The sequence below is a fragment of the Pezoporus flaviventris genome, unplaced genomic scaffold (genome assembly GCF_033815535.1).
Source record: "Pezoporus flaviventris isolate CSIRO_AGI_PZ_B2104156 unplaced genomic scaffold, CSIRO_AGI_Pfla_v1 ptg000025l, whole genome shotgun sequence".
NCBI lineage: Eukaryota > Metazoa > Chordata > Aves > Psittaciformes > Psittacidae > Pezoporus > Pezoporus flaviventris.
Genome location: NW_026892573.1, coordinates 4,507,098 through 4,531,964, shown reverse-complemented (window position 1 = coordinate 4,531,964; position 24,867 = coordinate 4,507,098). Strand labels below are relative to the sequence as shown.

The following is a 24,867-nucleotide window of genomic DNA, read 5'->3' as shown; positions in this document are numbered from 1 at the left end:
CATCAGTATAGAGGATAAAAATTACGTAATATGTTGCTGCTGCAGAAAACAGACAAATTGTGGGACCCATAAGGAATGTAAATGACCGTTAATTTAGAAAATAGTCCCAAATATCTATTATTTGTGCTCCCTGAGTGCCAAACTGGTCACTTCACTTAAACATGATGCTGCAGAATAGTAGTCAGAAGAACAAGAAGAATAGGTAAGAGTATAAAAAATGTAAAATGGTTAAATCAAAAGGAAGCAATAAAAAATATAAAACACAGAACACTTTATAGGTTTCTATTGCTTTTGCCTCTTAACACTAGGTGAGAATACTTAATTAAAGCCCAGCCTATTAAGAGTTCCCCAAGGAAGTATTTTTCCACAAGGAAGTATTTTTCCACAGAATAAATAATTAGACTGTATGGTCTATATGGTCTATAGCATCACTAAACCCAAAAAATATGCAACAATTTATGATATTAGACATTTTTGCAAGCATACCCAGAATCCTAGTAATTAGTGTTATTGGCTGGAATAGAAAGTGCCATTTCCAGCCAACTTCTAATTACTAAGAATTGCAGTAGGCTTTCCAGGACAGCAGATCTGCCTACGGCAGCTTCCTCCCTCTCAAGATGACCACTTTCAGAAGATGCATATTCAACAAAAAATACTTGATTCAGCACCTGATTCAGAAAGCTGTAAGCAGAGTTCTGTAGTTTAGGTGCCCTGGATGACAAAGCTCCTGTCATAGCTAAAGGAGTTGGTTAATAATCAGCAGAGTCTATACTGAACTGAGCAATTACAGGAATCTACCTTAAAGAGCTATTTTATCATAGATACATAATTTAGGGGTCTATAAACCCATGGTTGCATCCCACCCTGAAGTTAGGGCAAGCTGAATCCCCATCCTGAGTATCATCTAGCATGTTAATTTTTGTATTCCTAGAAAGTACATTCCAGAAGAAGAGCGAAATCATTTCCTTGGTACTCTCAGATTCAATTTGATAACAGCATTAATATAGCCAGAATTTCACTTTTCTGAAAATAAATATAGTAAGAAATTGATTGTCCATGGCTCTGTGTAATTTTTAGATGCACACTACAAGTTGGTCTAACCCACATCAAATGCCTAAAACCAGCTATATGAAGTAATGCTTCAAAGCTAGTATTTCTACCCTAAAATTGTTTACATTATTTATATCACATTTACCAGTAAAAAAAAAACAGAAATTAATTAAATGCTTCAAACATCAGTTTGGAAGGATTAAATACAGGTGCTGCCACACAGTGCCTGAGCATTTGACATGATACTCTAAAATAGATTAATAATAACCCAGGGCATTTTATACATCCATGTGTCTTAACACCTGCAAGGCAGCATGGTTAACACCACAGATTTATTGTGTGCATCCACTCTTTGTTATCAAAAGCAAGGTAGTGGTAGAAACCTAAGCCAAAAGTTAACCTGTTAAAATCTCCTTTTAAATTGCAATTCATAATCACCTTTTTCTGACCCAAGGACCTTCAGTTATCGAATATGCCTGTTCAAGAATAATTTTTAAATCACAATTTAAAATCCTCTCTAATACCTAGTAGAACAAAAGCACATCACCAATCCTCCAGATGCCCATGCTTGCACGCTAAAGATCACTATTCAGCTTCATTTAAACTCAAGTCTTGTTTTGAGAACAATAAAGAGATTATTTCTAATTGCACTTGAGATTTCAACATGCCATCTTCCATCTCTACAAACTAAGGAACATAAGGAACTACAGCTCTCAGTAGAATTGGTCACTGCCCCATATGCTTGTGTGCAGTAACGATAGGAGACTGATTCTTCCCCAAAGTGTCCCCAACAATGTAACATGCTGTGCAACTACATTCCTCTGGTTGTGCCAAGACAACAAAAAACAACCCTCTGAGGCAGAAGCAAAGCGCTATGAAAAAACATTCAGCAGAGAGCCCAACACCATTATGAGGATCAGTGCCCCCCCCATGCTGCTGAACTGCAGGGATAGGGTGAGCAAAAGCCCCTGCAGGCTCCTGACGTGGCTGGTGGGGAGGATGGTGCACATCTTCCATGGCTGAATTGGCTTCTTGAACTTCTCTCTCTTCATGCAGACTTAGGAGACCGGTACCTAACATGTGAGTAGGAAGAATATGGCCTCGAAAGGGTCTTATATAAAGACTCTGAAGGGAGACCTTTTCCTCTGTTATTTTTATCTCTGTCTCTAGACAAGAATGCTCAGAACTGCAAAATTCCTACAATCTATTACAAGGCACACTAGTGAAAGCTTGTGCACTAGGAACTACTTGCTAGAAATGAGTTGGTTGTTCACTGAAAAGTAATATCGTTAGCAATAAAGGAAAAAACTGAAACAGACGAGCTGGTTTACATTTAGCAGCTTCTCATTTTAATTAGCAGATACTTATTTATCCCTTTACCTCAGTTTGCTTGCAGTAAAAAAGGAAAAATAATTCTGGTGAATAAACAGTGATATTGAATTACTAAAATATTCTGCAAGTACACTACAAACAAACTCAGCCTTAAATCTGTGTGCTGTGACTAATTTTAGGACTTGAATTTTAGCCAAAAAAAGAGCATGGAAAATCTTGACATGCACACCTCTGTCTCCAAAGAGACAAACTAGAAAGGGCAAAAAAAGGCAAACAGTAGCTTCTACAAGCTGGAGGTGGAAGATCGAGGGAAGGGGAAGGATTTAGCTGAAATGGCAAAAAGATATGGAAAAAAAATATTTTAATGTAAATTTTTAAAGGTGTGTTTTCATTGCAAAAATGGAGAGTTGGTATATAATCCATCTACATAAGTTTGTGTAAAAATATTCCCTAGAGGGGCAAGGAAACGAGAAGAGTACATTAACTAAAGTTAAGGGTTTAATTTTTGCCTTTTTAACAAAGGAAATGATAACGATCACTTAGAACATAAAAAATAATTTTAAGAAAGGCTGGATTATCTTTTTTAAGATGGAAGGGAAAAAAAAAGGCAAAAAAAAATGTTTCTTTTTATTTATAAGGAGTATTTCTGGAAAGCTAACCAGTCACCCCACCCCCAGTCCCTCACTCCAAACCAGTGCAGGCAAGGCCAGAGATGTCTTATTTCACTGAGCTGTGTTGCCGGGAGACTGGATTAGGCAAACACAAAGAAAAAAGCCAAAAGATTAAGAGAGATGACGAGCATTGCCATATTTCACAGTCAAATCAGGTGACACTTCAATCCAGGAGAGCTGTAAATCACTCAAAATGAATTTGAAAACTCCTGAGAGAAAACACTGTTTGCCTTAATTTACCCAGGATATGAAAATAAATAGTGCCTCCAAAGGTGTTAAAGCTGTAGCCCCAGAGATTTCTTTTTTCACTACTGTCTTCCCCAGAAGTCTTAATATAAGATACAAAAAATGCTTCTGGTGAAGAATGAGATACTGAGAGTCCCTAAAGGATTATAAAGGATACCCACACATCAAACATTGTCAGGAAAAAAAAAGAAAAAAAAAAGTAAAGAAAATACCAGAACCAAACATGCCATTTTTCTTTCCCCACACCCCAAGATCATAAAATCCTGGAACATCTCAAGTTGGAAGGGATCCATCCATAAGGATCACCAAGTTCCCCTCCCATTGCGGGACTACTTCAAACTAAATCTTATGACTAGGAACATTGTCCATATACTCCTTGAAGTCTGACAGGCTTGGTGCCACAACCACTTCCCTGGGAAGCCTGTTCCAGTGACCAACTACCCTCCCAGTGAAGAACTTCTCCCTAACTTCCAACCTGAACTTCCCCTGGCACAGCTTCAATCCATTCCCTCGTACCCTGTAGCTGGTCAGCACAGGAAGATCAGCACCTTCACCTACATTGCCCTCCTTGAGGAAGATGTAGACTGCCAAGAGGTCACCCCTCAGTGTTCTCTTTTTCAAGCCAAGTAACCTCAGTTGCTCTTCACAAATCTAGCCTTTGAGATTCACCATCTTGGTCATTCTCCTCATAGATGGACGTTCCTCTATTGAGGTGCCCAGAACCACACGCATTTCTTGAGGTAGGGCTACACCAGTGGTGTAGAGTAGGACAACTACCTCCATCCACCAGCTCACTATGCTGTACTTGACACACCCCAGGACATGGTTAGCCCTTCTGGCTGCAAGGGCACACTGTTGACTCATATTTAACTTGCCATCAACCCAACTCTCCAGATCTGTTTCCACAGGGCTGCTCTCCAGCCCCTCATCCCCCAGTTTGTATGTATAACCAGGGTTAATCCCTCCCAGGTGGAGAATCCAGCATTTAGGAAATCAACACTTTAACAGAGAATAATAGCTCTGCAGGTTAAGAAAAATTATGACATTGCAGGCTGCAGGAGAACTCAAGACCTGCAGATGGACAACTTTGCCCACAATCTTCCTCATAGCTAATTCTTGTTCACAAAATTTACTTTTCCAGAAGTTAAGAAGGACACAGCAGAGGAACTGTGTCAGATGTTATCACTTAGCTCCAACAAAGCAGTTCAACAATAAATGGCAAGGCCTGTGTGCAAAACACACATGTGAACTAACAGGAATTTATGAACACTTTTTGTTTCTTATACCAGTATCAGAATCAAGGTACAACTGTGAAGACAGCTCTTCTATGTGAATTGGAACTAAAAAGGGATATGACCAGCAATAAAAAAAATAAAAATACAAATACACTTCAACATGACAGAAAACCAGAAAGTGTAAGAAATTAAAACAATAACACAAATACATTTGGATCAATTCAGCATGCCCCCTCAAAAAGAAACTACGGCCTAAAATCAAGCTTTACTAATAAGTACTAATGAAGTACTAGTACTGAATCTTGCTGTATTTTTAATGCCTTATATAATTACCATCTTCTGAAGCAACTGTTATCTAAAATGCTAATTTCTGCTAAAAATTAAAATCACAGAAACAAATATATCGATAGCTGATGTTACATTATAGCATTTCTAAATAGAGGACATTTTGTTTCCAAAGAGAGGAAAAAAAGAAGCAATTCAGAGGATTCTTGTTTTTCTTAGCAGCAGCCTATCCACAGCTTTCAAGACCAGTATTAAAATGGATCCATACCGTGAAGCTGTTGTTGACATTTTTTGTGCTTGATTCAGCTACGCTGGCATCTGACAGGTCAACTTCATCAAATATTAGAGACTGTGAATGGAAAAGAACATAAAACCATTAAATATAGTCTGAGCCCACTTTCAGGTATGCTTACAGTCTGTGCTTTCATTTCCTTGTGTCCATTCCAATTGGAAAATAAAAATAGAAAGAAAAAAGTGGTGAAACAAATGTTGAAGTTGTTAGTGTCACTCTAAGCAATGAACTGAAATTTCTGGTAATTGAATTGTGCATTTAACGGACAGTACAAATACAGTCTTAGAAGAAAAATGCAGTTATATACTGGGGAAAATAGCATAAAAATATTGTCCTTCATTTCACAGATGCTTATCTCCTGCTTCTGAGTAAGAAACATGATAATCAAGAAAAGCAGATATGCCACCATCTTTTTAAGTTTCATCCTGGAAATAAGGCTGGAATATTCCATGAGGAAATCAATGTCCTTTTCCCACTTTTCTGTTTTTCTAAGAAATGCTCCGCCTAAGACCTTCAGTAACATGGTTTAATGGTGAACTTGGCAGTCCTGGGGTAACAGTTGGGCATAATGGTCTTAAAGGTCTTTTCCAACCTAAAACAGTTCTATGATTCTATACATAAGAAGAAAACATAGAAAACACTGATGATGTAGCACTATCTTAGCCATCCCAACAAGCTAAAATGCTCTCAGTCCCAGCCCTGAGGAGGAGGAAGGAAATGTCTTTCAGAAAGAAGTATTCCCCTCTGCCCACCCCCAATTTTCCCAGCAAAAATTCAGTTAATGGGAAACAGCTTTTTCCCTTGTATATCAGTTTTGGCAGAAAATCTTCCTATCTTGATTTCTCATAACCATTTTCACCTCTCCAATGGCAATATGGGCATTGGATTAGAAGAGTTTTAATGCAATCCAGTTTGAAGGGTGACTTCTGAGCATTACCCAATTTTTATGTTTGGGGTTTTTTTAACATTAGATTTGACTGCCTGAGAACCACCCCTCAAAAAAAAAACACAACTCCTTAAGACGAAATTACTATTTGTCTGAATATTCATAAAGGTTAAAATATTAAAGTAACTGATAAACTTCACTAAAAAATAAAAAAATCAAGAGAAATCTTCAGTCTTCTTTAGTTAGATACACTACATCTTATATACAGCAGTTTTTAAATAAAACAATCACTAAAAATCATTATTATTATTGCACTTATAAATCTAAACAAAATTGGAATTACAGGTGTATAGCATTAGACATTAATACTACAGAATTACCTTTGAATCCTTAGCATAGTAAAGGGTACGCCCTCGAAGTTTGAAGTAACGCTTTTTCCACCTCTGAAAAGAACTGGTTTGCTTCAGTAGTAATCCTTCTTTTATACTTGTCTGAAAAACATTAAAATACAGAAGACCAGGTAAATAAATATCTAAATAGCCACACATACAGAGGAAAGTTACACCTTTTAAAATTTATGTTACACCTCATATAACTGTGAATTTAATCTTGTCTCTATTCACATAAAATTGAGACTAATTCTCTGTCAATCAGACTTTGCATTGCTATTTTTCAAACAAACAATGAAAATATTGGCAAAATGCTAATTTTACATGTAAACTGAAAAGGCAGTCAAGAGGCATATAATTATTCTGAAGATGAACACAAAATCATTCCATTGTCTGGATAGCTGCAAACCCACAAATATTAAAATGAGCAATAGCTGATGGCGGCACAATTCTGAAAAAAAATGCTAAAATCCATCTACACAAGGTAATTTCCAGTTCTAAATTTGATTATGTTGATGAGAAAAACAATTTCCACATAAGCACTAATTCAACAAGGTACTTAAATGTGTGTCTGATTCAAGCACAAGAATTATGCTTTTAAAATAGAGGGAATGATCCACTATGATGCAAGCCATGCATGACTTCAAGTGCGTTGGTGAACTGAAGCCTGCAGCATGAAACCAGCTGCACATTAGGAATAATTATTATATGGAAAGTGTGAGAACAGTAACAGCTAGGGATATTTTTACCAGGCAAATATTTTTAGTCAAAAAAATGTTTCGTTGATCCAAACCTTTCCACTGCAGACTTAACCCTGCCTACATAAACCCCATTTTTTGAAATCAGTGTGACACAAATTAGTGTATTTTAAACATGCATGCTGCTTTTGCCAGTGTGTGTGGGATTCATCCAACCTATTACAGAAATTCTCCACTTAATCAGATGAAATGACATGACACAGCATACTAATTGCACGAGTCTTGAAATTAACTTCCTTCAGCTTTGAAGCACACAAAGGGTATAGGAAAAAGCAAGTATATTTGAATATTAGGAGGAGTAGGTGGCTGGTCTCTTCTCCCAAGTAACAGGACAAGAGGCGATGGCCTCAAGCTGCACCAGGAGAGGTTTAGAGTGGATATGAGAAAAAATTTCTTCACTGAGAGGGTGGTCAAGCGTTAGAACAGGCTGCCCAGGGAAGTGGTGGAGTCACTGTCCCTGGAAGGGTTCAAAAAACATGTAAAATCTTAGTGACATGGTTTAGTGGTGGACTTGGCAGTCCCAGGGTAATGGTTGGACTTGATGATCGTAAAGGTCTTTTCCAATCTAAGCGATTCTATGATTAAATTCCAAAATGGCCTCTAATATTCCCAGAGTATTTCCAATTTGTAGTGTAACAACACGATTTTTAGACTATGTGATATAAACATCAGTTGAAGTTATTCTAGAGCTTTTAGAGAATTAAGCAAGACCTGACCTAAAGTTCATGAACAACTTCTGTTATCAGATGTCAAATTCTCCTTAACTTTAACAGAAGTAATAAAAATACAGAAAAAGTAGAAAGTACTCTAATGTTCCTACCATTTCCTTGCAATGAGAAACATTGCTGTTATGTACATACATTGCAGCCTTCATTTAGACATTCCTGATGTCACAAACTAAGAATATGGTCCAACAATCACAAGGCAACTGAATTAATGCTCTCGAAAAAAGCAACCCCCTCAGATAAAACATAGCAGCTTCAAGTTTGAATTTATCTCATTTCAGACACTAACAACCTGGATCAACACACTGGGTCAGCCCCCTGGCTCTGGCTAAGGGGTAGAAGTTCCCAGCTTAAAGGGTCTGCTCAGCACACATCATTTTAAGACTGCTTGCAATTTTCTGACTAGACCCTAAGATAAGTTTGTTTTCTATGATATAAATAGATTTAATTAGTTACCGAATACAAACACTTATTCAAAGCTGTCTGTTTTATCTGTTCAGCACTTCTGTTTCATATCGCCCTCTGAGGTTTACAAAGCTCATCACACAGGATGGGAGCAGATGCCCCGTGTATTTATCAATGGCCAGAAAATGTAAGACCAGAGAAATTCAGTTGCAAAGGAACAGCACCCCAAATACACAGCAAGCCCTGACTTAATGGAAAAATTTCCAAACTGGAAGGAAATCCACATTCCCTAAAACACACTGTGCGTACTAGAAAACAAGAGCATATACATCGTACTGAATATTTTCAGGAATTTTTAAATCTGTTCAAAGAACATAAATCTCCCTAAACCTTGAGCTCTGACTCACTAAAGAATTAACTCTTTCATGTCATTTTTATGTCTGCATAAGCCATTTCCCCCTATTTCCACTCACCCCAATACCAGTCCTAAAATCAAACAAGGAATATCAAAATTAAATCTATTTTGAAAATCAGCCATTTAAAATTAACTCCCTAAAGCTGACAGTAAAAAGCTATGTAGGCTTTACAGAATGCAACGCTTACATTTTACCACCAACACTGGGCTGAGGGTTGAGCATCTTAAACAGACAATTCCATGGCTGCAGGCATCAAAACTGAGCATAAAGTATTGGCCCAATATCCTTTATTAACTTCATTTAGCCTTTAAAATGTGCAAAAAAACTTCCAGCTGCCAACTGAGTAATCTGGTAATAACGCTTTCCTGAATCTACACACAAGTCACAAGTCAGAGCACTCACAGTAATTTGAGATTGGAAGGGGCCTCTCAGGTTATTGAATTTGGGTCCACATTACTGCCTACCACCAGGTCATGTGAAGTTTTCCAAAAGCGTACTTTCAGGCTATAGGTACACCTTAAGAAAGACCTTTTCCTCTCCCAACAGCAATTAAGACAGTGCTCCAAGATCTAGCTGTTCTGAGAAACCTTCTTCTAATTAATCTCAGCTGGTCATTAAATCTGAAGCATAAGCAATAATCACTGCCAGTTATATTAACTATCTTCCTACTGTAATGTAGGAGAAACAAGAAGTGCACATCCCGTGATCCCATGTTACTTCTCATTCTCACATAACCACCTCTTACCTGCTTACTAAAGCCTCTGACTTCCCCATACAGCATCTTGTATCATGTAGCAACACAACATTCTTCCAGAAGTATGGGACTATAATAATGATAGGGTAGGGTAGACTAGGGTAGAGTAGAGTAGAGAAGAGCAGACTACAGTACAGTACAATATGGTACAGTACAGTAGAACAGAACAATTAAGATAGAATCCCTAACGATCTTTACTACATTAGCCATTAAAAATTGGGAAAATGATTCACAATATTACAGTCACAACATCACAGTGCTCCGCAGTGGTATGTTTTCCTGAAGAAATCTAATTATAAAAATCATCACCACATTCCATAAAATTAAGGTGTACATGTATGATCAATTATCCAAGAATGCTGACTGTAACTCGACATTGTCATAATGTAAATGACAAAAATAAATGGGATTTGTGGTTTTTTTTATCACTTAAAAATTAGAGGCATTCTATTTCATAGATTCTTCTATATCATCAGATTTTTAAATATTCAGTATACAGCAGTTGAAAATTAGAAGCTAACATTTTTCATTTCAAAGACCACCAACTCCAATGCCTTCACTCAGTTTGAAAAGTCTCACATTTGCACAAAATTCAATTTTTTAGTTACTTCTGCTGCTAGGAAGACTCAAATAAAGAAGAAAATATTCTGAACTTAGAAAACACTAAACTGACTATGGATGCACTACTGGCAACAGCAAGCTAAAACACTGAATGATTACAGATAGAACTCTCCTCCCTACTCCTTTTCAGATATATAAGTGGACATGCTGCTTAAAATGTATCAAGAAAGTGAAGAAAAGAACATCAGAAAATTTCTGAAAGTGAGGAGAATGAAAATTAGAACAGGAAAGGGCATAAAACAGGGAAGGTCAAACTTAAACAGGAAATTAAGAAGGTGAAGAAGAATTTAAGATCACCCTGCAACAGATGCTCATGCTGAGACTAAAATGGCCCTTAAATACTTTGAAAGATGAAAGACAGCTAGGGGGTTGGTAGGATCATTTTTCAACAGAGGTATGAAAAAGATATTCAAGGATGAGAAGGTCACAGTGAAGAAGCTCATCAAATTCTTGGCATCCATCTTTACCAATGAAGCCAATGATACAGTATCTCACACGTCATGTCAGAGTCATAGAATAGTTAGGGTTGGAAAAGACTTTAAGATCATCTAGTTCCAACCCCCCTGCCATGGGCAGGGACACCTCACACTAAACCATGCCACTCAAGGCTTTGTCCAACCAGGTCTTGAACACTGCCAGGAATGGAGCATTCACAACTTCCCTGGGCAACCCATTCCAGTGCCTCACCAACCTAACAGGAAAGAACTTCCTCCTTATATCCAACCTAAACTTCCCCTGTTTAAGTTTTAACCCGTTACCCCTTGTCCTATCACTACAGTCCCTAATGAAGAGTCCCTCCCCAGCATCCCTACAGGCCCCCTTCAGATACTGGAAGGCTGCTATGAGGTCTCCACACAGCCTGCTCTTCTCCAGGCTGAACAGCCCCAACTTTCACAGCCTGTCTTCATACAGGAGGTGCTCCAGTCCCCTGATCATCCTCATGGCCCTCCTCTGGACGTGTTCCAACAGTTTCATGTCCTTTTTATGTTGAGGACACCAGAACTGCACACAATACTCCAGGTGAGGTCTCACGAGAGCAGAGTAGAGGGGCAGGATCACCTCCTTCGACCTGCTGGTCACGCTCCTTTTGATGCAGCCCAGGATATGGTTGGCTTTCTGGGCTACGAGCGCACACTGAAGCCGGCTCATGTTCATTTTCTCATCAACCAAACCCCCAAGTCCTTCTCCACAGGGCTGCTCTGAATCTCTTTGATGTTCTTTGTAACATCTTCATCAACATGAAGCATTAGACCAGCCAAATCCCTAAGTCATGTGGACCAGACGGCAGTGACCTGAAAGCCTTGAAAGGACCACTTCCAATCCTGCTAAGACAGTAAAGTCCATAAGAAAGGATAATATTGCTGAGCCCATACACATCCAATGGGGAAAAGTCAACAGAGCTTTAGTAAAGCAAAATACTGCCTTGTTACCTGCAGTGATTTCAGGGGGTAGAGGGAAAAGCATGTGGATAAATGAAAATCCAGTGGACTCAGTTTTTTTAGGAAGCCTTTGACAAGGCTTCCCACAAATGATTACTTAAGAAATTAAATTAGAATGGAATTGGAAAAAGGGGGTTCTTGTGGACTTAGAGTTGTTTGAGGGATAGGAAGCACAAGTAGATTTTAACAGTCACTCTCTCTTCTGGATTCCCAAGGAATCAGCTTTATTTAAATTTAATGACCAAAGAAGGATTACACAATGGAATCTTCAGACTTGAAGAAGATACTAAGCTCTTCTGAGTAGTCAAAGTCCATGCCAATAGTGAGGAGCTTAAAGTAGGTTAGAAACCTGAGCAGGAGGGCAAAGAGGCAGAAGATGAGCTTTAGCCCAGGTAAATATAAGATGCTTTGTTTAAGGGAAAAATCTAAACCTCACTAGCATTCTCACATCAACTTTGAGTGGATAAGAGATCTGGGAGTCACAGTCTTCTGTGCTCAAGCACAGTCAGAAAAGCCATAAAACTTAGGCTGTCACCAAGAGAAGTAGCAAAACCAAGACAGAGAGTATCATTTACCTGCTATATAAAATACTGTTGTACCAGACAATTCTGGTCTCTCCAACTCAAAAATCAGGGTTAAGAAAAGGGACAAAGAAGGGCAACTCAAATGATTCAGAGGATGGAGAAGCTGCCTTTTATGTGTAAGAGACAAAAAACCCCCTGGAACTCTTCAGTTGAGGAGCAGAAGTCTGAGGGGGTAATATGGTCAAAGTTTAAAAAAGCATTAAAGCAGAGTACAGTGTATGCAGAACTATTGCTCAATAAATCCCACAGTCATAAAGTCACAGAATCAAAGAATAATTTGGGTGGGAAGGGACCTTGGAGGTCCTAGTTCCAACCCCTCTGCCATGGGCAGGGACACTTTCCTCTAGACCAGGCTGCTCAAAGCCCCATCCAGCCTGGCCTCGAATATTTTAACAAGGAAGAATGTGATGAATTTATATTCAGATCAGCTTAACAAAAATAAAAAGCAGCACATCTTTACATAGCATGTAGTGATTTTTATGAAGCTTACCGTCACAAGATACTGTCAGAAAGCATCAGCAAGTACAATAACAGGATTAAAAACACTCAAAACCACCACCTCTGTATGTGGTCCCTTTAATCCACCAGGGGAAGTACCATGGGAACAGACTGCAGCCAAACTCACATGCTGCTCCTGAACAGCCTTTCCTATTCCGCTACTGAAAACAGATTATTGTCTGACCCAGGAAGTAATTTTACAGCTTGGATTTTTCTCGCTGTGTTGACAGTATCTCTTTTGCTTTAAAGTGTGATGTTTGTAAGTGGACCTAGGCCCTCATTTACCAAAATAATTCATATTTGGGCTGTTGACAGATCAGGTCTTTAAATTTAAAAAATAAATAAATAAATAAAAGAATAAGATTCAATATTGTTTAAGTCCTCTGTGACACTTCCTACTCATATGACTTTGCAAAGCTGATTGTTAAAATAAAACCAACCCTCTTCTGTTTAGGTATTGCGGAGGCTTCAGTACACTTTCACCATCTGCACAGGTATGGCTTTAGGCAGACTGAGTCTTCATTACACTACAAAGTAAAGTACCACAGCTCATATTAACTCAGAGATGCTTAAAATATTCCATGTGCTCAGCAGATCAAAAATTACTTTTATTATTAAAAAATGTGACAATCATACTCTCAATTTTGATTAAAATTATGACCCAGGAATTCCAAGCTTGTTATTTTCTTGACAACCTCTGTACAGCAGCTTCCATTACTGTCACTATGCTGACAGATCTTGCATTAGTTATGTCAAAATAGAAATAGATTTTTATCAGCCAAGAATAAAAACTTCATCAGCTGCTCAGTGCAAAGTTACATTTGTATTGAAGATTCTTGATCATAGTGAGGGGAGCCTGACACCTGAAAATTAAAACCAAACCAAAAACTATGTCATACCTATGAATCTGTACAGCTAAAAATGGTCCAAAAAATTGAAAATCAATATGATTATGTTGACTATATAACACTGCCTTTATTTCAATAACTGATCACACAGTAGAACATGTGGAGCTAAATCACAGGGCCTCAGCAGAGATGCCCCAGACTGGAGATGCTGACACATCTTCCAGTTTACATTAGTGACAGAGAAATAAGGCATATGATTGCATATGCTCAGTCTGTCATTGTTGATGACAGTTATCCCTGCCCCACTGAAGAATGAAACAGTCTGGCTAGCTTTGAGCAAATTCCCTCCAAAATCTCAGCAAAAGCCAGCTACCCCCACCTCCCCCCCACAACACTAACCTGTGACTAAGCATCCCCATTTTTGTGTAGTAATAAAACAGTAAGTTCTTCCAAAGTTATGCTTATATTCTGTATTTCTGGAATCATTTATGTGGATGAATTCCAGCCCAAGTGAAACTGTAGTAGGAATAAATGCAAGTATACAGCTCATGCCATGCACTTTTTCCTCAGTCTTGTTCCCCCTACATGTCCCTTCCAGCCTATGGAGACAAAATGGATTTTGCATTACTGCTGTTAAAAAATAATAATAAAAAAAGAATAGTCTTCAGCTTCCTTTACTTGGAATATATGGAAGTGTAATAAACCATGAAGTAAATATGAAATTGCAGTGAAATTGCCATAAATAAAAACATCTTAGTAGCAAGGTGAAGTTCAATTAGCAGATTGATTTAAAAACAAAGGTTATAGCACACCTCAAAAATGAATGGGATATTGCCATATTAGGATGAAACATTGCACTGAGAATTAAAAAACAAACAAAACCCCCTATTTCAGATATCAACTTGTACTAGATTGAGAATTGGAGAAGAAACTTTATCTGCAGTTCAAGTATTTAAACTCCTAAATTCCACCCATGTACATGCTGATCTCACTCTGTGTTCCCATTAATCAGGGCATGAAACAGCTGTAACACTCTGAATAAGGATAAAACACTTCACAGGACTGTGATTTAGTGACAAAGATTTACGGGTCTCGATGTCATTACACAACTCAGCTTAAGTAGTCTTAGAGTAGTATTTTAAAGCTGCCGTTTGGAGCTTCAATAGTTGTTGCTTTTAAATTACACAGAGATTTAAAACAACCAAGTCTAACTGATTTTGAGAGAGAAGAATATAAATGGTGTGCATTTCAGGAAGAAAAAACTTGAGAAAAACCTGAACCCAAATCCCATAATAAACAGTCAAAGCACACAGCTGGCAAGATTTTTTTCCTTTACCAGTTATTTAGGTCTTGGTCTCAACTAAATAGGAGGAGCACTCAACACACTTGCCAGTGTGTAAAGCAGATGCAGTGTAGGTCCAAAATAAACCTCACACAGCAAAATGAAGAAAAAATAAAGAAAAAAAAAATCCCATTACATTTCCACAGAAAAGTTCAAACTCTTCCTCTAGCTCTATCCGGTGTTAATATGCAAAGAACATCTGATCATTTAGTTGAGGAAATCTCAAAGTCATATAAGAAAAAAATATTAAACACTGCTACAAACTTTCAAGCAACCCTTTCTTGAAAGCAAATCCTAAGTTAAGCTTGTCATAACAAACCTTCTGTGTTTTACTTCTTGCAGTTTCAGGTTTTGCCCCTCTGAGAATGTTTAAACAAATTCCAGTGATGCTGTCAGATTCCCTAGGAGCTATGCTGGGTCGAAAGGAGCCTACGCAAAGCCACTTAGAGGCTGTGCCTCCCCAGGGAAAGCCGAGGAACAACTCCTTTCCTTCTTGCAGTCTTTTTCCATACCTCTATCTGAATTCCACTGCTCAAGTTATGAAAGAAAAAGCTTTTAGCAATTGAATTCACACAAGGCCAGGAAGAGCTGTAGGATAAAATAGAACGGTTCGGTTGGAACAGACCTCCAACCATCATCTAGTCCAAAATATACATATTGAAACATACAACATCAGGAAATCTCAGTATCACATAAATGTGTTTAAAGAGAATAAGTTCTTAGAATCTTTGTATTTATTCACTTATTTGAAGAGATGAAAACTGTAAAAATACCATGCCATCCATTCACTCCTTAACCTTTTCTAAATTACTAATTGTTTTTAGAAAGTGATTGGTCATTGCAGCTGATATCTTACACAAAACTCAGGTCTATATTGACAAATAGACACCAATTTCACAGACAGTCCTGTGAGCTGCAGATTCCTGATATGTTTAGAATTACAGAGAAGTTTATTAACTGAATACCCCAAGCAGTCCTGAATTCTTATAGTGTTTCCAATGGCTGCAGATACAGAGACTAAATGGTTTAATCTAATTCAGTGGCTGCACTCCATTGCAAGTTTATATTGGTCCCAATTTTGTTTTACTGGATGGCACATAAAATCCTGGATACACATTAATCATGTCTTGAATTACATTTTCTAGTATTTTTCCACTAACAGTCTTAGCTTCGTACTCCACTTCTCAAATAGTTAAATCAAGAAAACCTTTAATTCCACAATAACTCAAAAGCAAGACTCTCTTGCCTACCTATACAACTTTTGAGGCATAAGGAGACGAATAGTAATATATTTCTCACTACTGAGAAAATCAGCTTTAAGTGAGAAGGCAGCTAAAATTATACTAGTGAAATACACAACATAGGAAAATAGAAAAGCAGTGTACAGCAAGAAGCACTTAGAAGAGCTGTATTAGAGCACTATCAGTATTACAGATAGTGAAAAATCATTTTGCGTTATCACCACAGTTATTTACAGAAGGCAAAAAAACAGAGTAGATATGCATTGGAAATCTATTCCCAGTTTGACCACAGGTTTTATGTGTGACCTGGGAAAAATCGGTTACTGTGTGGTTTTTTTACTCCACTTGTGGAGTTTTTGGTCTCCACATTCTTCTCCACAAGAGTCTGGTTGTGATTTCTAACCATTTTATTGTACGTCTCACTAGAAGTGGCATTTAATTTTAATCAAATTTTTTCTTTCATTTCTTTTTGGATGATGGGGACTTCAGAAGTATTTAAAGTGGAACTAAAGAATTCACAATCCCTATCCTTTATTATCAGAATGATAGAAAAAAATGTGGAAAAGCACAGAACTGTAAACAAAGCTGCAGGATAAAAAGTTGCATTTTGAGACAAGGAATAACACAGAACTTTTTACACCTCGTACTCTACGGCTAATACTGGTACTGTAGGTTTAGGTTACATATATATTCACAATTAAGGAGCATAGCTGTTGCAGAATCACAGAACAGTTGAAGTTGGAAAGGGCCTCTGGAGATCCATCTAGTGCAGCCCCTTCCAAAAGCGTCGCCTAGAGCAGTTCACCCAAGACTACATCCAGCTGAGTTTTGAGTATCTCCAAGGATTGAGACCCCACAACCTCCCTGGACAACCTGTCCCAGTGCTCAATCATCCTCAAAAGGTCCAGTGGACTTGTGTACGTTCAGTTTAAATATTTCCAAACTTGATCCTCCACCTATGGTCTTGCTTGCTCCTGGCTTTCCCATCAGTCTCAGGGACCCGAGATCGAAGAAGACTGGTCTTACCAATAAAGACTAAGGTGAAGGAGGTGTTGAGTATTTTAGCATGCTCCATATCCTTTATCACTGGGTCCCCTCCCTCATTTAGCAGAAGGCAAAAGTTTGCCCTAGTTTTCTTTTTTTCTGCTGAGGTACCTGTAGAAGACCTTCCTGTTGGCCTTTGCACCCCTTGCTAGATTCAATTCAGGTGGGCTTTGGCTTTCCTAAGCCCATACCTGCATGACTGTTCCTCTAAATTCCTTCTGGGTCACCTGCACTGCTTTCATCTTTTTATGTCAGCTTTTGTAGAAGCACCTTGTTCACCCATGCTGTAGACCACTCTTAAGACTATAGCACTATCACTAACAGCCAGGTTCTGATTCTGTCTTTCACTGTACCTTCTGTTAGTTCTAAAAGCGAAATTCCTTCTAGCAAAACCATACCTTTTCTCTACATTTGCTTTTCCTATAATTCCTTACAAATATTACTGAGGTACCCCTTGCCCAATTTCTCCCAGTCAGGATTTTCTTATACAAAAATCTAGCACTTGTAGACAATGCCTGGAGCCCAAACTGGCATCAAAAATTGGATCTCTGGTTACTGCATTTTAATTAATTTGGAGTTATTAAATTTAGTAGGTAAATATTATATAGCTTAGTCTATTTTGGAGGAAAATATAAATAAAACTAGTTTGTGATACAGTACTGAGTAAGTGCCAATCAGATCTGAACATCACTTTCCAGGCCACTAACAGTCCCCTGTAACCTCTGATAGGTGGCTTATGCATTGTACCTCAGTTCTGAACAGGTAGAAAAGAAATAACACTTCCTCACCTCAAAGAGATGTTATGTTGACGCATTCAGCAGCTACATATAAACATTACATGTATATCTACTGAACCCCTATAAAGTTAGGAAATGGATTATTACCACAAGAGTGCTGACGTGTTCCCCCGAAGAGCAAGGCACTTTTAGTAAAGGAAAGGGTCTCAGTTGTTTCTAGCAATTCTCATGGTAAAATCCTATTTTTCTTCCCAATCTTTAGCAGCAACCCTGGTGGAAGCAGAATTCTCATATTACAATGAGAGGAGGAAATTCTCTTTTGAGATGACCAGAGTGGAGGGCAGAAGAATAATACTTTGGACCCTCCTTTCCCCTGTTTACTGACAGGAAATAAGAGCCTGTAATTACTTTTGAATTCACATTCCCTTTGTGACCAGGCTCATTCATGTACATGCTATTTTCTCTCATTCAGAAAACACAGTAAAGCTTCTTCTCCCAAAACACACATTTCTGACCAGAGCAGGGCAGACCAGTAATTCTGAGTTTTATACAGCATGGCTCATGCTTGTCTATCCATCTAGGAGCCTGTTTTCTGACTCTAAATAGGCTCTGGCTCTTACTCCATGTCCAAATCCTTGAGTCCATGGGAAAATCAGGGAGTGGATCCTCTTGAATCATTTTTCTGAGCATGTGAAGGAGAAGGAGATAACTGGATACAGTCAGCATGATCCTACCAAAGGTAAAGCATGCCTGAACATCAGGAAATCTTTTCTACTACTACTGCATCAGACAATAGCATAGTACCTCCCATTCCACTTGCTGTTCAACAGTTCTTATTGCTAAAACAGATCAAATGTTGTAGTCACTCACTTCTCTTCTTTCAGTGAGTTGAGCAGTTAAGTATGGACTTTTTTTTCAGGTTTAAACAGGTTGATGGTATTTTTTTCCATTTAAACAATTTAAATTGCTATTAACAAAACAGTCCTAGTATAAAACCAAGTAAAACTAGGAACATGGAAATAAATGCGCTAGAATAAAACTTGACTGTAGCTGTTATTGTTTTTTCTTTAATTGAAGAAAGTACTTTCCATTTTAATAAATTCTCAGTTTTCTAAAACCTGCCACTTTACATATCCGTTGTGTTAGAAGATTTGGCACCTTGAAGGTAAGTGTATTTATGTGGTTTACAAGTGTGCTTGCTTTCAGATTGTGATGCAAAAGGGGAACTAAAAAAGACAAATTTTATTTCAGCTTCAATAAAAACTCAAAAATATTCTGAAATCTTCATTTAACAATGTATCCTCCATACCAACTAACAAAATCAGAGACTCATAAAGGGCCTAGAAGAGGCATAAAAAGATCTTTCAGTCCACATGCTTTGCCAATGCAACACTGACTGTGTACAGATTTGCAGAAACAGGTTTACCCATTATTTTATTTAGGTGTCCCATGTTTTCACTTGAAATATTTTTCTGGCCATTTGTTGGCAAAAAGGTCACTATCGTTCAGCATCTGCATCACAAGACAGTGCAGAATCTAGTTGAAGGCCTGTATCTAGTGGTATTTCCCAGGGGTCAGAAGTGGGTGAAGTCTTGTTCAACTTATCAGTGACCTGGATGAAGGGCTAGAATACACCCTCAGCAGGTTCACTGATGATACAAAACTGGAAGGAGTGGCTGATACACCTAAAGGCTGCGCTACCTCTCAGCAAGACCTGGACAGACTAGAGAGTTGGGCCAAGAGGAACCTAGTGAAGGTCAACAAAGACAAGTCCTGCACCTAGGCAGGAGTAACCTCATGCATCAGTACAGGCTGGGGACTGACCTACTGGAAAAGCAGCTCTGCAGAGAAGGACCTGGGAGTGCTGGTGGACAACAAATTAACCATGAGCCAGTAATGCACCCTTGTGGCCGAGAAGTCCAATGGTATCCTGGGGTGCATGAGGAAAAGTGCATCTACAATGTCAAGGGAGGTGATCCTCCCCGTTGTACTCAGCCCTGGTGAGGCCACATCTGGAGTACTGTGTCCAGTTCTGGGCTCCCCACTTTAGAAAAGACAAGGAATTACTGGACAGGGTCCAGCGGAGGGCTATGAAGATGATTATGGGACTGAAGTATCTCTCTTATGAGGAAAAGCTTAGCGAGCAGGGCCTGTTTAGCCTGGAGAAGGGATGACTGAGAGAGGATCTTATCAGTGCATACAAATATCTTAGGTAAGGGTGTTAAGAGAATGAGGCCAGTTTCTTTTCAGTGGGGCCCAGCAACAGGATTAGGGGCAACAGGTACAAACTGAAACACAGGAAGTTACATTTGACAAAGAGGCAGAACTTCCTTCATTTGAGGGTGTCAGAACACTGGAACAGGCTGCCTAGAGAAGTTGTGGAGTCTCCTTCTCTGGAGATATTCAAAACCTGCCTGGATGTGGTCTTGTGCAGCTTGCTTTGGGTGAACTTGCTTTGGCTGGGGGATTGGACTAGATGGTCTCCAGGGGTCCCTTCAAATCTCAACCATTCTGTGAATCTTTTCTTTCAACATGAATGAGGTCTGCATCTGCCTTTGCCAGCCATTCTTGGACTATTCCCATAAGGCATTTGCCTAAGATGTTCTTGAAGTCCCCAGTTACAGAAATCTTCCACCACTAAAATGTTATTCCTTGTATAAACCTCTCTTGTTGCACTTTAAACCCATAACACGTGCATACAGCACATAAAGTAGATATGATTATGCTGTGTGAAACCTCTCCATGAAGTACCATTGTCAAGAGCGTTTATGAGCAAGAAGCTCTACTCTCCTCTGGGATGTGGACTGAGTGTCCTATTTATTTCACTGGCATTTCACATAAAAGTGGAAAGCATGGAAAATATTTTTTAAAAATAGATGTGGTTAATCAGATTTCTTCTTACATTTCCTGATCATGTTCCTTTGGTATCTACTTTCTTCTGTTTAAAATATTTTTATTCTCATAATTGCTTACTTGTGTTCAATACAGATACTACAAATTTTTGAGACTCATCCAATTTCTAAGCATTAAGTACTTAAGGAACGTCTGCAGTCCCTGTCTTTTCCCTATGGTAAGAGCTGGAGGACTTTGCCAGATAAACCATAGAAGATCTTGCCCATGCTGTCTCCTATGTTCTGACAGTCGCAGAAGGGAAGATGCAGCCACTGTGCAGCCTTTCAGATTAAGCAGCTAGCAATAGTAAATCTGAGTTGAGACAACACAACTGGTAACTTCAATGTTTGAGGCACAGACACGCATGTTTTGGGACCAGTAATTTGGAACAGAACTGAAGTGCAGGTGCTCCTTAGCTCTAAACCCACCAAAACTTTTGTGCCAGAGCATCCCGTTTTCTCTGCACACTTGTGCTGGAAACTGAGTTACATTCAAACTTTCTCCAGACACAGAAGAAGTTTTCAAAAACAACCTAAATATCATTTAAAATATATTAATCGGATCTAAGCTGTTTGATGAAAATTTTAGATCTACAGGATGATCTTCCATCTTCTTTCAAATTAGCTAGGCTTCAAAGAAAATTCCAAGAAGAATAATTCTAGTTATTTGTTATAATGCTTTTCCTGATAAGAAATGAAAAGCCCTTTAGTTGGAATAATTTAAGACAGAATTATTAGTAAAAAATCTCATTTGCACAAAGATATTGTGAGCTTATTAACTGGTTCCAGACAGTAGTTAGAGGAGCTGATCACAAGACCCAGATGAAAGAAAGGTGACAACAAAGTCAAAGCACCCACATCAAGAGTATTTTCTGAGACATCTGAATTTATCACTCTGACTTCTTCCAACCAGATTCCTGATAGGGCTTTCTACTAGCAAGGAGTCTGGGAACAAATGGGATTAATACTCCTTTTATTTTTTTCCCTTCCCTTTTTATTTTTAACACCAAGGTGAGGCTGCTCAGTTAAACCATCTGTGTGCTTCATACATTGCTATGCTTGCTCCACTGATTTATCAGGGGAAACAAGAAAAACTACATTTGCCTATTTATAGGTATGATATGCTGGCTTCAACTGGGCTATCATCACTAGCATTTCTAGAGACACAGTAGTTAATACCACAAAAAAAAAAAAAAGGATGTTTCCTACAATCCAAGACGAGTTTCAAATCAGCAGTGCTACTTTTAAAGCCATTCCATTGATTTATCTCATCAGATACAGAGACTGCAAGTGTTTTCCTGTAACGCCACAGCTACTAGCTGATTTCCAGGTTCCCACTTGAAAGGTGATCAATCAGTGAAACTGGTTAACAACAGCCAGAGATTTCAAGAAGGCGTTTGATCAAGCTTCAATGAGCAGCATCTCTAAGGGTGCTCATTTGTTCTACAGTTACCCAAACTAGGATTATTCATTGAATGACGTAGTTGCTGCTTTCAAACCATTGTTCAAGATGTTGAATAGGTCTTCCATACACAATATGAGCGTACAGCAAAAACATAAGGTATTTAAATTACAAAAGAGAAAATACTTTGCACCAGACTTTTCTCTCTAAACTACAAATCAGAACTTATTTAACAGTTCTGATTTGTAGTTTCAAAATGTAGCTTCATACCCTCAGAAAGAGCTGAATATATTAAGGTCTAGGAGTACATTCCCTTCCATTAACTGGTGTGGTAAATGGCCTGTCAACACAATATCATGGGTGCTATCGCCAGCTACAGCCTTAAACCTCTTTATTCTCCACTGGAAGTCACGATTTAATTTATATACCTTTTAGTTAATGAAGGTTTTAAACTCACAAGAGAAGCCCATGGGGGAAGATGCACAGACAGGCACTGACAAGCTAATAGATGATGAGTACAGCAGGAAGCCTCGAGGTAGGTTGTTTGTGGAAGGCTAATGGGCTCCTCCATCTTCCCTGTGCCCATGCCATCTACCTAGAATGCAGCACCAAGCCACAGAAGCCCATTTAATTGATGGGTCCTGCTAGGCACCAGGTCTTTTGCTTTTTCTCTGCACTAGAAAGAAAACTGGTTGGGTTATAATTCTGAATGAGAAGGCTGAAGGTTTCTTCATGTGTTTATACCTTCAGGTTGACAGAATGAAAATACTGATTTTCTATATGTGAAAAACTTGGCTGTCCAAGTTTGAGACAAAAATCAGGGATGCTGTAATTTTTAAACTTCCAATATAGAAATTCTTTTTTATTAGTATTTATAACCCTTTATCTATTTTAAGACTTGACTTCAATGGGGTGGGAGGTAAATGAAAAACATAACTAAAAGTAAATATTCTGACACTAAAGCACAGTGACTGGAAGGGGGAAGGCGTTTTCTTTGCAGGTTAGTGTGTTTTTCCTGAAAACTTTGACAGTAGTTTTACTTTCTGCTGCCTTAATCATCAAAGATGAATGCAGAGCCTGCTATGCCCCGGAGCATCCTTTTGGTGCTATTATATTTGGACAAAAAATGGGATGAACCTGGTCCAGGGCACAAAAGAAGGAGTTACCACCCCAAAGAGCCTGCAGCTTTAACAATCAAGATACAAAAAGGATGCACTAAGACACCCTGAGGAAGAAACATGTCAGGTTTTAACTAAGGAGCAACAAAATTTATATTACTGTTTGAATACCAAAAGGAAATTTAGGCATTTAAATGGAGAGAGAAAAGCGGCGTGATATGTGTGAAATGAGAAAGAGGATCCTTTAAGCAGCACTGGCAGAAAAAAATGACAAGGAAGCAAAAAGACAGAATAATTAAGTCTAGCACCGTTGCCAGTGATGGGAAAAGCCACAACCAAATCAGCAACGGTCTCCTGCAGTGTGAGTTTACATCCTCTGATTTACAGTAACCATTCACATATGCTATGAACAATCAAGAATTATTCCCCTGAATAATCATATTCATTATGAATAATCAACAATTAAGAAAAAGTGTACTTTGGAGTCTCTGCTTAAATTTGTTAATAACATTTTTTTATTATTTGATATGTATTGTCAGTGAAACCATACAGTGGAATTTGCCTATTTAATTCACCTATCTACAAATCTTTTCAGTGAGGAAATAGGATCAATACTGAAACACAGAGAGAATGTGCACTGACATTACTATTAAGAGGAGGGACAGCTTTCTGGATAAGCAAGCCCCAGCCACATTAAACAGGAGAGTGATATAAACTACATCTCCTCCCCTACTGGTAAGCAAAGTAGAATATTCTTGTTCTAAGAGTATCTGGAAATCAGTTTTAACCAGTCTGAGGAAGATCCACAAAAAAAAAAGTATAAATACTAACATTTCTCTTGTATGAAAAAGAAATAATCCATGAGCAGAGTCCAACTAGAGTATAATTGGATCTGTCAACAGTAAAAACTGGGGAAAACAATTAAAAAGTGGAAACCACTGTTTATTTCAGAATAGATGTTGGATAATATTAATACAGGAAAAAAATATTTTCTGACTCAGGTATTGTTATGTACAAGTTTGGATTTAAATAACAAATGCTGACCATCTTTCTGCATTTAGTAAAGACCAAGACAGGTTCTTGAAACCGACTGAAGAAAAAGCCCTCTCAACCATGAACTGCCCTTACCACACCACATGATGCTAAACTTTACATACAAGACGCAACAGAATTACTCCAGGTCTTGATAGTTGGCAAAATCTGTAATTAATCCTAGACATTACTTGCTGTAATTGTGCCTTCAGTGAGGATGAAGATAAAATGGAAGCTGTCTATAAGAAGGAATCATATATTATACCTTCTCATGGGACCCACTTGTAGATGAGCATATTCAATCCAAATAGCCAAATGAGTTGTTAGCTTACAATACAAGACACAAGACACAAAGTTCCACTACTAACATGCTATTAATTGTAAGGAATTATGATAAGAGTTTAGAATTTAGATATGACCATGATAATTTATATTTAAAGGTATATCATTAGCATGCACAAAAATAATTTAATCCTTTGTAAATTCTAAAAGATATCATCATGAAGCAATAAATCATTATGAAGCAAGTTTCCTGCAATGTTTTAACAAATACATTGCAATTATTTCTAAAATGTATTACATATTGCAGTAACAATAAATTATTAAAGCATTTCACACTGTAGAAT

At 38.2% G+C, this 24,867-nt stretch overlaps 1 protein-coding gene across 3 annotated transcripts in view; it reads right to left on the bottom strand.

Annotated features, from left to right (window-relative positions):
• DGKH (diacylglycerol kinase eta) overlaps positions 1-24,867 on the bottom strand; it is a 163,968-nt gene that overhangs the window by 64,660 nt on the left and 74,441 nt on the right. For 2 of the 3 annotated variants that reach the window (XM_061457285.1, XM_061457286.1), the window contains exons 3-4: positions 6,378-6,488; positions 5,088-5,168 (exon numbers count right to left, since the gene is read on the bottom strand). In XM_061457285.1, coding sequence (XP_061313269.1) covers positions 5,088-5,168; positions 6,378-6,488 — 192 coding nt within the window. Of the gene's footprint in view, positions 1-5,087; positions 5,169-6,377; positions 6,489-24,867 lie in introns of those variants that run through there. The other variant, XM_061457287.1, reaches the window with a different exon arrangement.